The 13,562-nt window shown below is 36.5% G+C and overlaps 1 protein-coding gene across 1 annotated transcript; it reads left to right on the forward strand.

Annotated features, from left to right (window-relative positions):
• Positions 1-607: 607 nt before the first annotated feature.
• On the forward strand, positions 608-4,543 carry LOC110847151 (L-ascorbate oxidase). Its single transcript, XM_022094059.2, has 4 exons — positions 608-1,412; positions 1,879-2,594; positions 3,044-3,426; positions 3,933-4,543. The coding sequence occupies exons 1-4, from the start codon at positions 997-999 to the stop codon at positions 4,401-4,403; spliced, it is 1,986 nt and encodes a 661-aa protein (XP_021949751.1). The 5' UTR covers positions 608-996; the 3' UTR covers positions 4,404-4,543.
• The last annotated feature ends 9,019 nt before the right edge of the window (positions 4,544-13,562 follow it).

Raw genomic sequence — 13,562 nt, forward strand, 5'->3', positions numbered from 1 at the left:
AACTTCATTCAAGTAATTACTGCAGCACTCTTAACTAAATACGCATATTGAAAATAATTGAGCATTTATGTATTGTGTACGAGTCTTTATTTTACTAACTGTGCTACATGCACAATTCTAATCTTTGTAATAAACACGTGTTAAGGATTAGGGTCAGTGCGGGTTAGTGTGGACACTTTTGAGGAAATTAAAATTGTTTTATAGTATAAAACTGGTTGTATTGTAATATTGATTATTTTAACATAACTACACAATGAATTAACCATCACACTTTATATTATGGGATTATAACTTTGAAAAATATAATTACTATTTGTGGTAAATAAGTTTGAAAATAAAAAAACAGGCGTCCACACTAACCCCACGAAATGGGGTTAGTGTGGACACTCTAACCTGTTAACATGGGGAATCGACTGTCCACACTAACCCCTTTTCAAAAAACTCAAAATAAACTCAAAAATTGTCCTTGATTTTATTTGGGGCGAAATAATTTCTTGTTTTTCTTCAAATTTATAACTCAAAGCAAGGATGAGTGGTAGTACAAGATTAAATTTTTTATTTTGAGAAAATATGATATTTTCATGTAGAAAAGTCCACTGTCCACAATTGCCTCGTGTCCACACTAACCCGCACTGACCCTATATAAATGTCGTCCGAATTCCCCATTGAAATACATAATATGTATTTGAAAATTATGCAAGTACATACATATATGCAGAGCAGAATAGCACGTGTCGTGATATTTTTTGTCGCCACGACTTAAAATGTGTGATCTAGTCACGAGCCACGAATCACGGCAGCATCTTTCATATCCAGGAGTAAACCGTGCCAGGAATTTAATTTTTGCAACTAGAATTGCAATTCCAAGAAAATGATACGTGCTTATGTACATTTTAACATTTGTCACTTGCCTCGCACTTGACTTTGCTCAGTGCAAATTTTTGCAAGGTAAGATCCCCAGTCTTCACGATTGAATGGAATGAACACCTGTCAAAGATGCATTTCATTGCAAAAAAAATTACTAATAGATTTCATAGCTTTAATATATCATCATTGACATTATTGTTCTTATTCATCGCTGTATTTCCGATTGCACCAATTTCTGTAAAAATTGTGACCTACTCGTTAAAAACGTATTACATTGATTTTGCTCCGGATGGGGTGGCGAAAAAAGTGCTCACTTTCAACGGTCAATTTCCTGGCCCGACGCTACACGCGGCAAAAGGTGACCTCCTTTCCGTTTCGGTGACCAATTTGATCCAGGACTTTCAGACGACGACGATCCACTGGCACGGGCTGGAGCAGTACCTCACCCCTTTTCAAGATGGACCCAGGATGATCACGCAGTGTGACATTCCATACAATGCGACACACGTTTACAACATCCCGCTCAAACAATCGGGAACTTACTGGTACATAATTTTGAAAATGTATTTTTTGCCTGAGTCAGAGTTTATATAAATATTTATGATGTCTGTCTGTCTATCCGGCTTGACCTTTTATCTCAAAATTTTGCACAATTTTTAATAAGCGGAGGATACATATATAGAGTTCATAAATGAACTGCAGTGGTCGAATGGGGATCATGGGGCGACAAATTTAAAAAATACCTTAGAAACGTGAAATTTAGCCGGATGTATGTAGCGGTGACATTGCCCAGAGCTCGGGCTATATGAAGTCTGCACCGTAGGTTTTTGTAATTTAGTTTCTCTCGGCACGGAGTTTTAAAACCTTGTAAGGCTTTTTAATCCTGTAATTTTCTATAAATTTAATAAATTCATCTTGCACGCCAAGAATAACTTTATGAGATTAAGATGCGACAAATTTAAGAAAAGTTTCACATAAAAAATTTTCACAATTTTACTATTTTTATTCCAGGTACCACGCCCATCACACCGGCCAGGCCTCTGAAGGCCTCTGGGGTGCCATCATAATCGACAACACTCCCGCCGAGGTTCACCGCTACGATGGCGAATTCCTCCTCGCCCTCTCCGACTGGTATCATAAACCCTCCCACGAATTGGCTAAATGGTACATGGATTTGAAAAAGTCCCGCGGCGGGATCCCCATTCCGGACACTGGATTAATCAACGGGCTCGGAAACTATCCATGTACCGCGGCACGAGATCAGGGATACTCATGCAATCTCACCTCACCCCAATATAAAGTATTTGAAGTTGAGCGGGGGAAAACGTACCGATTTCGGGTTCTAAATTCTGCGACGATTGTCCTATTCGCCATTTCGATTGACGGCCACAAATTGGAAACCATTGAAACCGATGGCGTCGACACGATACGAGTGGCGGGAGTTGATCGTGCCACAGTTTCGACGGGGGCCCGGACCTCGTTCCTGGTCAGGATGGATGGCAACCTGGACCAATATTGGATTCGGATTTGGACAGATTTGGCTCCGTATAAGACGACATATGCGAATATTAATCCCAGGCCGGATATCTACACTGGAGACCCGTACCTTTATGCGGTTCTGCGATATAAGGAAAATGCAGCGAGGGGAGTGCCAGATACTGAAGTGAGTGAAGGTGTAAATGAGGGGGCAGTTCAAGGAAGGCCGGACAGTCATGGAGGAACTCAAGGTAAGGTAATTACGTGTTTCATGTTGGAAAGATTTTCTGCTTTTCGTGAAAACTTAAGATCGGGAATTTTTAAAATTATGTACATCGGGCGTCTTATTTCGCATCACAACTCATTTAACAAACTTGCGAAGTTCAAAAAATTTATTTGCATAATATGAGTTTGAAAATTTTGCAAATCCGTACAAAACAGTTTTTTATGCAATTTCTAGTTTCTCAAGCATTTAATACAGAGGAAGAGTTCGCGAAATAATCTTACGAAGTAAAAACATACCCAATTGCTCAGTAAATTTGCGTAAAAATCCTATGATTTTGCAGCAAAAGTTTTGCAAAATCTCGAAAATTTCGCAGACTATGCACGTTATGCTGCTATGCTAAATTTGTGGGATATTCGATGCTTGACGGGAGTTTGTGCATGCAAATTTTTGAAGTTCCACCTCTTCGTTTTTCAGATTGGGACTTTCCAACTTTTCCACTCCAAAAGGGAATTCAAATTGAGACAATAAATGGCCAAGCTACTTATCAGGATCCAATGATTGTTCCCCTGGCTACACCCCCGTATCCCTCAACGACGCCAACCCAAAATCCCGTCACACTCAAACACATGGATTGCCTGCCCTTCGGATCAGTCACTGCGCCCACCAAGGTCAACCAAGTTATTCGAATACGCATCCCATCCGTCGATAACCCCGCCAACACGGTTAAACCGGGTTTCAATAATATCCCTTTTTCGACAAATGATCTCGATAAGCCCGCCCTCGTCAAGGTTATCAATGGAGAAAAATTGCCAACCGCACTCAATCCCATCGAGATCAAAGGCTTCGGAGAGAATTATGTACGTGAGAAAAAGTTTGAAAAAAACACTCCGATATTCCTGTAGACTACGTACATAAGACCTACAAAATTTTTCACAAATTTGCAGAAATTAAGAAAATTGGGATACAAATGTACTGCAAATATATTAATATTTGTAACGCGGGTATTCACGACAGGTTCCCATGTTCGTATCGAAACATAATTTGAACAAAATCCTCAAATGAATTTTCAAGCCAAATTTTTTGCGAACTTTTTTTTTGCTAAAGTTCATGTTAACGTTTGCTAACGTTTTTTTGCTTATGCGCAAGCTTGTAATGAATACCCCAAAAATTTTGTAAAATTATTTTGCAAAAGTTACGCCGTTTACTAGATTGCAAATATCAAAATTAATTTATAATTTTTGATAATGATCATAATTTGTTATGATTATGATTTTTTGCATAAGATACATATACATACATTACAGATGTATGAATACAATTCTACTTTCCGTAACGAATTAAAATTTCCTGCACAATTTCTTAGGTAGTCGAACTGATAATTGACGACTTTGGCGATACTGGACACCCCCTTCACCTACACGGACACACCTTTTGGGTCATGGGGTTCGGGTTGGAGGGCGACGGACCGTTCAACGAGACGCGTCATCGTCCCATTCTCCGATCTGGGGTGCGTCGAGAGACCATTGCGGTTCAACCAGGGGCGTGGCTCGTGATTCGTTTTCGTGCCGATAACCCCGGCGTCTGGCTGTTCCATTGTCACATGAACTTCCATTTCGAAGCTTCCCTCGGACTTGTGCTTATTTCGGGACGAAATTTAGTGGAGCAGACTAAAATACCGCAAGACATGAAAGCGTTGTGTAAGAAATCGGGAATTACTTTGGAGAAGAGAGTCACTCCAGTGTTTGACCCATGCGACTTTGTCAACTTTCCGGCTAAAGATTGGTTCGATTTTATGCAGAGAAAATTTACGTGTTTATTTAATGGACAGTATTAATGTGATTAATGTCTATTTATGCAATCAGTCATACTTATTTATAAATACATATTTAAGGTTACATAATCATTATTTAGTGGTTACAAACATCGGGAATTAAAATTTTAAGTGCAATAAATAAATTTCAATTTCAATTTAAACATGTCAATACTTGATTTATGTAGGTAGTACATACGGTAGTATACATACACACATATTTTCGTTCGTATGTATACGTACATAAATTCGTAAAAAATGATGTGCATCATACCATGTACTTAATACAAATTAATAAACGCTAATTCAGGCCCCGTTTTAGCTATAGGCAACCGCGTAGGGCGCCAGATTTTTAGGGGGCGCCGGTAGGCGCCCTTATACACTAGATAAAACCAATTTGGCGGAATTTATAATTTGTCCTGGAAGAGAACATAGGAAAGACTGATTTTCACTGAAATCTCTGGTATAAAATTCGATTTGTACATATTGTTCAGCCAGTTGTTCATTACCCCTAGTATTCAATTATTTTTCAGCGATTAAAAATATTAAATTAAATTAATTTAAAAAACGTTAATTTGTGGAAGTGCACTTACAATGCAAGTCTTTTATGTGTGCAACTCAGATCTGGTTGGGATCAATTTTATTTTGTTCCCCACAAAAAATAAGCATACCTGCATTTTTTCATTTTTCATAATGCGCTAATTTGAGCGCGAGGCGCGAATTTTGAAACATTTTTCAGCCAAAACCTCGATTTTTAAAAATTCCGTAAATTTTCGAATTTTAGCGTGAATCCAAAAATTCGAAAACATGTCTCTTCAGAATGATTTACTTGACTTATGAAAAATCCAATTATCTAGAAATTTGAATTTCAAAATTTTTTGCCAGTTTTTGAAATTCATTAAAATTATAAACTCTTTCAAATTTTTACTTTTTCAAAAAATAATTTATTTGGATTTTTTATCCAAATAATTGCGCTCAAATCAACGCATTAGGAAAAATGAAAAAATACGCGTATGCTTATTTTTTATTTTTTGTGTTTTTTTTGTATTACAAAATAAAATTGGTCCCAACCACATCTAAGTTGTACACGTAAAAGACTTGCATTGTTAGAATGCATGTCTTTCAAGTGTAAAACTGAGATTTACTTACATACGCTGGCCCCAGACTTTTCATTTCACCATGACTTGCTGCCCTAGTCAGAAATTTTGATTGGCTAATCAAAAATATCACCACGACAATCCAAAATTCGGATTGGGGCAGCAAGTGAAGATAAAATGGAGTATGGATCCAGCTATAGGCCCAATTTTAGTTTGTTCACCACAAAAAATCAGCGTACCGTATTTTTGTATTTTTCATAATGCGCTAATTTGAGCGCGAGGCGCGAATTTTAATTTGTTTTCCAGCCACAACCTCAGGTATTCAAAATCCTCTAACTTTTGGAATTTTAACGCGAATTAAAAAATTCGAAAACATTTCTCCCCAAGAAGACTTACCTGACTTACTAAAAATCCATTGTCGTGAAATTTGAATTTCAAGAACCTTTTGCCCGTTTTTGAAATTACGAAATGATTAATTATCGTAAATTTTAAAATTTTCGAGAGTAATTGCAATTAGATTTTTAATAAATGTCATTCTGGAGAGACATGTTTTCGATTTCTTTAATTCGCCCTAAAACTCGAAAAGTTAGAGATTTTGAGATTGGTTTTGCCTAGGGCGCCACATTGCCTAGAACGGGGCCTGCGCTAATGTAAATACGTTCTTGAACCAGCAGTACTTATCCTTAGTATACATATTTTAGGTTTTTAGCAAATTTAAAGCCTTCTATTATAATCAAACACGCAAGTACATATACACTCGGACCAAGCTGAACTATTTAATTCCAAGTATTGGTCGAAGTTGAAATGTTTTTTAAAATATTGAGATTAAAATTCTAATTAATTAAGAGCTGTATAAGTACATATTTACTTACGCAACCAGCATGCATTTGTAAATCCATACAACCCAATATACATACACCGTTTAATTTACCACCGCCAATTTGATGGAATGGAAGGCATTTGTCATGTCACATGCAAATATTTTCAGGCATAAGTACATCGATAGTTTCAATCCATACTGTGCATACATATTTAAGTTCCTAAATTGTTAGAAATAAATTTAACAAAATATACAAGGCTTGTCTCTCAACAATGCGGACAATTCAGGGATTGTTACTTTTCCTTTTATCCTTTCTTCGCGTCGACGCTGCTGACACAAATTACCACGAAAGTCGACCCCATTGTATCAAGTATATACTAAAGCATATCGGTGAAAACTTCGAAATTCAAATTTTTTCCGACCGTGGCATGACCTCTGAGGAATTCCCATTAACTTACTCTTCCCCCACGACAATAATTTACTCCACTACGTTGAATTTACAAAAAGAAAAGATATTTAAAGAAGCACAATACTCTTTAAATATCTATAGAACACGATTTCAACCGTATAAGACAAGCCTCAACCTGTTACAACAATTTCTTAAAATCCCAACACCACCATCCCTCAATATTAACGTGTCTTTTCACAAAAACTTTGTCCGGTTGACCGAGGCCGCCACCGTGGATCATTACTACTTCAAAGACATGAAACCAATTTTGACGGAACGACGCGGCTTAAAATTGAAACGCGAATATATAAAATCTACCCGAAATACGTTTCTATTCCTGGCAACATTTTTAACGAAGAGTGATCTTCACACGATAAAATTTGTTCCACATTATATTCTAGATTATGAATTAGAGAATTTTGCATTTATCAATTTACTACCCCGTCAAAATAATCATACTTGGTATGAAATGTGTGCCGTAATCGCGGGTAAGGACCCAGCCATGAATACGACACAGTGCAAATTGTTCCAATCCGGTGATAATTCGAGTGTTATGCAAAATTTCTTGAAAATGAGGATTCTATTTCCCACCTCGCCAATTTGGTCTTTCAGCGACAAATTCAACGGGGCTAAATGGATCTTTTTAATCCAGGAAACAGATATTTTAAACCCGTTTGATCGCAACGTGAATCTTTATGCGCCTTGGTACATCGGACTGACAATTCTTAAACGAAGCAACGCAAGTCTGACACGGTACGGTGGACAGGACAGGTTAGTCATGTTTGCGGAAGAGAACATAGTAGAATTAACCGGCCTGTACGAGGTGCTTCACCAAGTGGCAATGACAAAGTGGCGCGGATTTCAATTTGTGTCATGCTACTCGCACAAGTATATTTCTTTTTCGTTCTATATCACGCCATTTCAGCCAGCCACGTGGTATTTCATCTTGCTCAGTCTGGTATCGACCATTTCGGCGGTGTCAATTTACATGAAAATATATGCGAGAGATGTGTCCCCCTCTTTTTCACCGTGGTTATCCTTTTTCGCAATGCTGCTCGAAGACTCGGTCACAATTCCGGCAAAATTAGCACAGAGTGGATTTTACCGAAGTATTTTTACCCACTGGGGCCCGGTTGCGGTTCTCTTGTCAAATTGCTATACTGGATTAATGATAACGGAACTAAATGCCCCCTTGAAAGGGTGGAGACCAGAAAGTTTTGAAGATTTAGTGTGTGACAAGTCCCACCGGTCATTGTTTCAAGGGATTCATGGGGTTCTGGTGAACAAAACGGTATTAAAATTTAACGCGCGAAAATATTCTATTAACATATCAAGAGATGAACCTAAACCGAACAGTATGGATAACAGCGGCTTATCCGTGCGCGACGAGTGTTTTAACGTTTTATCAATTCCGGAAAAAAGTAAACTGGAATTTGCGTACGAACATCCATACCCATTGTTAGAAGCTGAATTAGCCACTGATTATTATTTTCAGATAGCATATAGTTCTGAACAAACGCCACTAACTAAGGACAGATTGATCCAATATATTATTTACGAAACGATGCCAATATTTCCACGTCGTTTCCTTAATAGAGATAGAGCATCGATATCATTAATGTATCCAGAAATTTACCGAAAACATGCAGAAGAGGAGGTTGCGAATTGTGAAAAGAGCGTATTTGTAGGTAATACGGACACCGTTAAGTATGAGATGAAGCACCTAACAAGAAAATATCCAGGGAAGAAATTTATCATGGGGAAGAAAACGATGGACGAACGAATGATTGGATGGACATTCAGGGGAAATTCTAGATCAGCAGTGAGACGAAATTTCTATGGAATTGTGGAATCTGGAATTTACAAAATATTGGAAGAAGAGACTTATTCGAGAATGTATTTGTACTGGGGGAAGAACAAAGTAGTCAATAAGACCGAGTTACAAAGCAATGTCGAAATTCAGGTAAAGTTGGATGGGTCAATCTTCACATTGTTTATTTTATGCGGCATATTTTTAGCTGTTTCCTTGATCTGTGTAGTCGTAGAAAATTATGGAAGAATTTGGCATTTCAGTATAGCTGGGTGCACGTTATGTTGCAATAAGGTGAGGAAGGTAAGGGCCAGATATTTAGGGAAAAAGCGGAGAAAAGGTGACTGTACAAAAGTGTACATATCTATTTGCATATGAGTAAGAATTAAATAATTCGACAAGCAGATCCGCCGACTATTTCAAAAGTGGAAATACTCTATTGGATTATGTTCCCCATATGAAAAGAATTAAAACTTAGCAATTTTTTCGGGCGCCAAAATTTCCCTTGGGGGGTTATGAGAATAATGGGAGATTCATATGGTGCACCTAGGGCACAGCATATCTATGGAACGGGTTGATGAAATTTCAAAAACAAAATTTTGTTAGACTCGAAAGGTCACAATGTCAAAGGTCACATTGAACCATAAATGGGGTATCGTTGGAAAGGTATTGGCGAGAGGATTCAGAATATGTATACTTTGTGGGGTCTGAGACCACTCCCCGCAAACATAGAGCCAGAAGAATATTTTTGAATTTTTCCCATGCATGCTTCCGTGTTAGCTCCCAATCCACTGCTGTGTTAAATTCTGGACAACTGTCGATTTTCGCTCGTTTGCCTCTAGACTTGCAGGGAGGGATTTCAGACCTTACCTTAGAGGGAGGGATAATACCTTTCCAACGATACCCCATTTATGGGGCAATGTGACCTTTGACATTGTGACCTTTCGATCCCCGGAAAAGGTCACGCAGGTCGATTTCGACTTTTTGAGTAATTTAACCTTTATTCTACTACTAATAATTTGCAACATAGTAAAAATTGGTGAAACGCTAACGTATGAACATTTCGTCATACTTTTTCGTCATAGCGAAAAACTAATTTTTGAGTAAATCTTGCGTCGCTGGGAAAAACCCCTGAAAGCCGGAATTCCAACTCGGTTCGAAAAACCTATCGGGGTACTGATCCAGAGAGTCTAACAAAATTTTGTTTTTGAAATTTCATCAACCCGTTCCATAGATATGCTGTGCCCTAGGTGCACCATATGAATCTCCCATTATTCTCATAACCCCCCAAGGGAAATTTTGGCGCCCGAAAAAATTGCTAAGTTTTAATTCTTTTCATATGGGGAACATAATCCAATAGAGTATTTCCACTTTTGAAATAGTCGGCGGATCTGCTTGTCGAATTATTTAATTCTTACTCATATGTAGATTCTACATATGCAAATAAATATGTACACTTTTGTTTATTAAATATGTAATTGGCATTTGTGAAAAAAATGTTTCACATTAAAAGACAAACTACACTGCATTCACGAAAATATCTTAACTTAAGTATGAAAATATAACCGGGATTGTGTAATGAGGGTAGAAAACACTAGGATTTAATATTTCCTTAAAATCTATTATTGTTCACATATGCATTTACGTACATACATACATACATATGTACATATTTATTAATTTATGCATTTCACGAATATGTACAAATATAATATTTGTAAAATCTATCGTATGAGCTTCTTAGGTACAAACATTATGAATTTAGGAACAACGGCCTCCTGTTGCGTATGTACATCAATAAATATGTGCTATGTATATATGTATGTACGCACATACTAATCCTTTTTGTAAATTGATAACTATTAATAATTGAAAAAGGTCTAAATCAAAAATCAAATTAAATCAAATACAAGACAATATGTACATGATACTCGTACATATTTCTAATCCTCCAGCAATTAACATGAAGATTTGGATTTATGTATGCAATATATTATTATTTTTTTTAATTTTGATTAATAAAAATTCTATTTTATTTCATAGTATCGCAGAGTTGAATTGAGCAGAAATATGCATCACAAAAAGTATCGCAAAAATCTGACGACGCAGCAGTCGCACAAAAAAGGTCCCAAAACTTAAAAAACGCCGATAAATCGCAGATTATTATTTTTGTATTTTCAGTTAAATCTTACAGTATTTTCAGTGAAATTTGTACTTCCATTTTCCGAATTATTAAGTAAGCACGTATTGAGTTTATACATATGTATGACGATTTTTACACATCTTGATCTCCGGTAATTTGTGTGATATTCGATATAAGAAACCACGAAAATCGCAAAAATCACCGAGATCACGGTGTATTCCTCGCAGTGTATTCTTGGATTCCTCTCTAGTTAAGTGACTGTCAATCTGTGGGGGAAGTCTTATCAATGTGAAGCGGAAGGGAAGAAAAGAAGTTTTATAAATTAGTCACACCCCGTTCGTACCTATTTTGATATTGATCTCGTCCAGTCGATAGATGCACGTGTAAAACCTAATTTGAATGCAGGTTAAGTTAAGGGACTGTGCATAAAGCGTATTGTATAATAAATAATTTTGATCCCTTCCTTCTTGGTCGGACGCAGATGAGGCATGTTATTTAGTTAGGATGTAATTGTAACTTGACTTGAGCACAAAATCAAAGACATAGTTTATGCACGGTCCCTTAAAATAATGGTTTCTCATGGACAATTTTAGGTACATAGAGACGACGCTTCACCAAACACGTGGTACATTGATATAGGTATATAGGTACGTTACCATACCAACACACTTATCAATACGTGTATGTATTTATCATATTCATGCACAGTCCCCTTAATGCGATACATGGCTTCTCAAATTGTAGAGCAGTGATTCATCACCGTTAACCACCGAAAATCGTTACATTTCCAGTTTCGTATTTCTCATCTTGATAAATCAGATACATAAATGCATAGATATATTTATATGTAATTCGTATTGTGGCGTGATGATGATACTCGACACTTATTGTTTCGGTCTCTTTTTGCTAAAATTTAATGGCATTTGTTCAAGGATTGGATCCGTCCCGTGTTGTTATTTATGTATGTATGTATGTATATATGTATTTACTACATATTGGAGACAAAACAAATTTTGTAGTTTGACACCAAATCTCTCACTGAAAATTGCGACATGAAAGGAATAAATACGCATCAGATGGAAATATCATATGGCATCAAAACCGTCATAAGACATACATAAGACTACATTTATAACGACATTTCTGCAACTTTGAATCACCTTCATTCCTGCTCAAGCTCTTTCTCGCTCTTGTCGTGTCAACAAATTAATGCCTCCTTAACAAATTCATATCAAACTTAAAAACTTTGAAACTAATTATTTTTCAAAGTCAATACTTCAAGTCACGGAGTTTGATATTACATAAGCGACCCAAAAACAAAAACCAGTCAAGAAATTGCAAATATCTCCCCCCTTGTTGGCCAAGAAAATGCTAAAAGTATGAAAACCTCATAAAAATTGGATTTTTTGTGAAGGACTTTCCACAAGCTTTTAATTTATATGCATTGCGATATAAAAAATTTTCCAGGTCTAAATCCCTGGTCAAATCTAAATTCAACCTTGTTACAGGAATAAGTGTATTTATTTCGAATTGGAAAAGGGAAATTTACAATTTTAAAAATAATTTTATGTATATAATTGTGCACATTATGCATAAAATATCGGGTCAAGAAGTAAGCAATTTTGGTCTTCATAAGTGCACATCTTGAATTGAATTAGCACCTGCAATGGCATCGGGTCGGGGCGCAAGTGTACGTCCGGTGTCCATTGCAAGCTGTCGAACATCCCGCAGCCGTGAAGCCGCCACAAAAGGTGTCGTTGTACCAAAGCAACGCATCCGTGCAGGCGATACCTTCAAGATAATTGTTTATTTTATTGAATTCATTAAAATATGTAAATCTTCATAAGATAACCTAAGTCAATGGTTACGTACCATTTTCAGCCAACTTTTGTGGACCAATTTCCTGGTATAGAATTCCCTCAGCAGCTTCTGGTCAATTGAATTTCAGATTTTAGATTTTTAAATTAAATTGAGTAACATTTTTCAGGAAACTTACCAGCATCGGGTGCTGCAGAGCCACTGGCAAATACGATTGCGACAAGGGCGAGGCAAATTGCGACTTTCATTTTGGAAGATTGACTTGATTTTTTAAATGAGATTGAATTTATTGTTCAGTTCAAGCTGGTATAAATTGTACCGAAATCGGAGTTGCTTTTATACCAGGTTCCAGCAATTATATAAATATGACACTCATGTTTGATATGCTTGACATACATAATTGCACTTGGATTAACTATGCCAATCATGCTGTGCTTTCGTGTTTGTACTAATCAATTTGGGTCGAATTGAAGAATTGATGTAATCTGGGTTAAATCTATTCTCAGAAATTACTTAATTTTTGAAGTACTTTCCTAAAGGTGTGTGCAGTATGACAAATCCAGTTTAGATCTGCTATTTCACTTTGGCTCAAGTGCTTTATTTACGAAGGATTAGAGTATTTATTTATCTAAATTTTAGATATGTACATACGTCAGAGATTTCTAATTAATATTTTCTAATTGCTTGTTATTATGCATAATGTGGGCCAAAAGGCATACATATGTACATACATACAAACAAATGTCATTTAATAAATTGATTAATGATTTTATGATTGTTTACAAAAACTACTTGTGTATTGTTCAAAGTGTTCTGATTTCCGAGAAATCCTCTCCAGATTGTCATTCTGACTGATTTTCCTCAAGTTATACACCACTTATCTCATACAGAGATACATAGATTACAATCCGCGTAGCATGTTAAGTTATGTTTGGATTGACGTAACGGTTACTCCTAACACTGTGCAAAACGCAATTGAATTATTGGTTAAAGTTTTTGTTAAATTACTTACATTACGTATAAGTAAAATGAAATTATAAAGCACAC

This window comes from Folsomia candida, unplaced genomic scaffold (genome assembly GCF_002217175.1).
Source record: "Folsomia candida strain VU population unplaced genomic scaffold, ASM221717v1 Fcan01_Sc001, whole genome shotgun sequence".
NCBI classification, from domain to species: domain Eukaryota; kingdom Metazoa; phylum Arthropoda; class Collembola; order Entomobryomorpha; family Isotomidae; genus Folsomia; species Folsomia candida.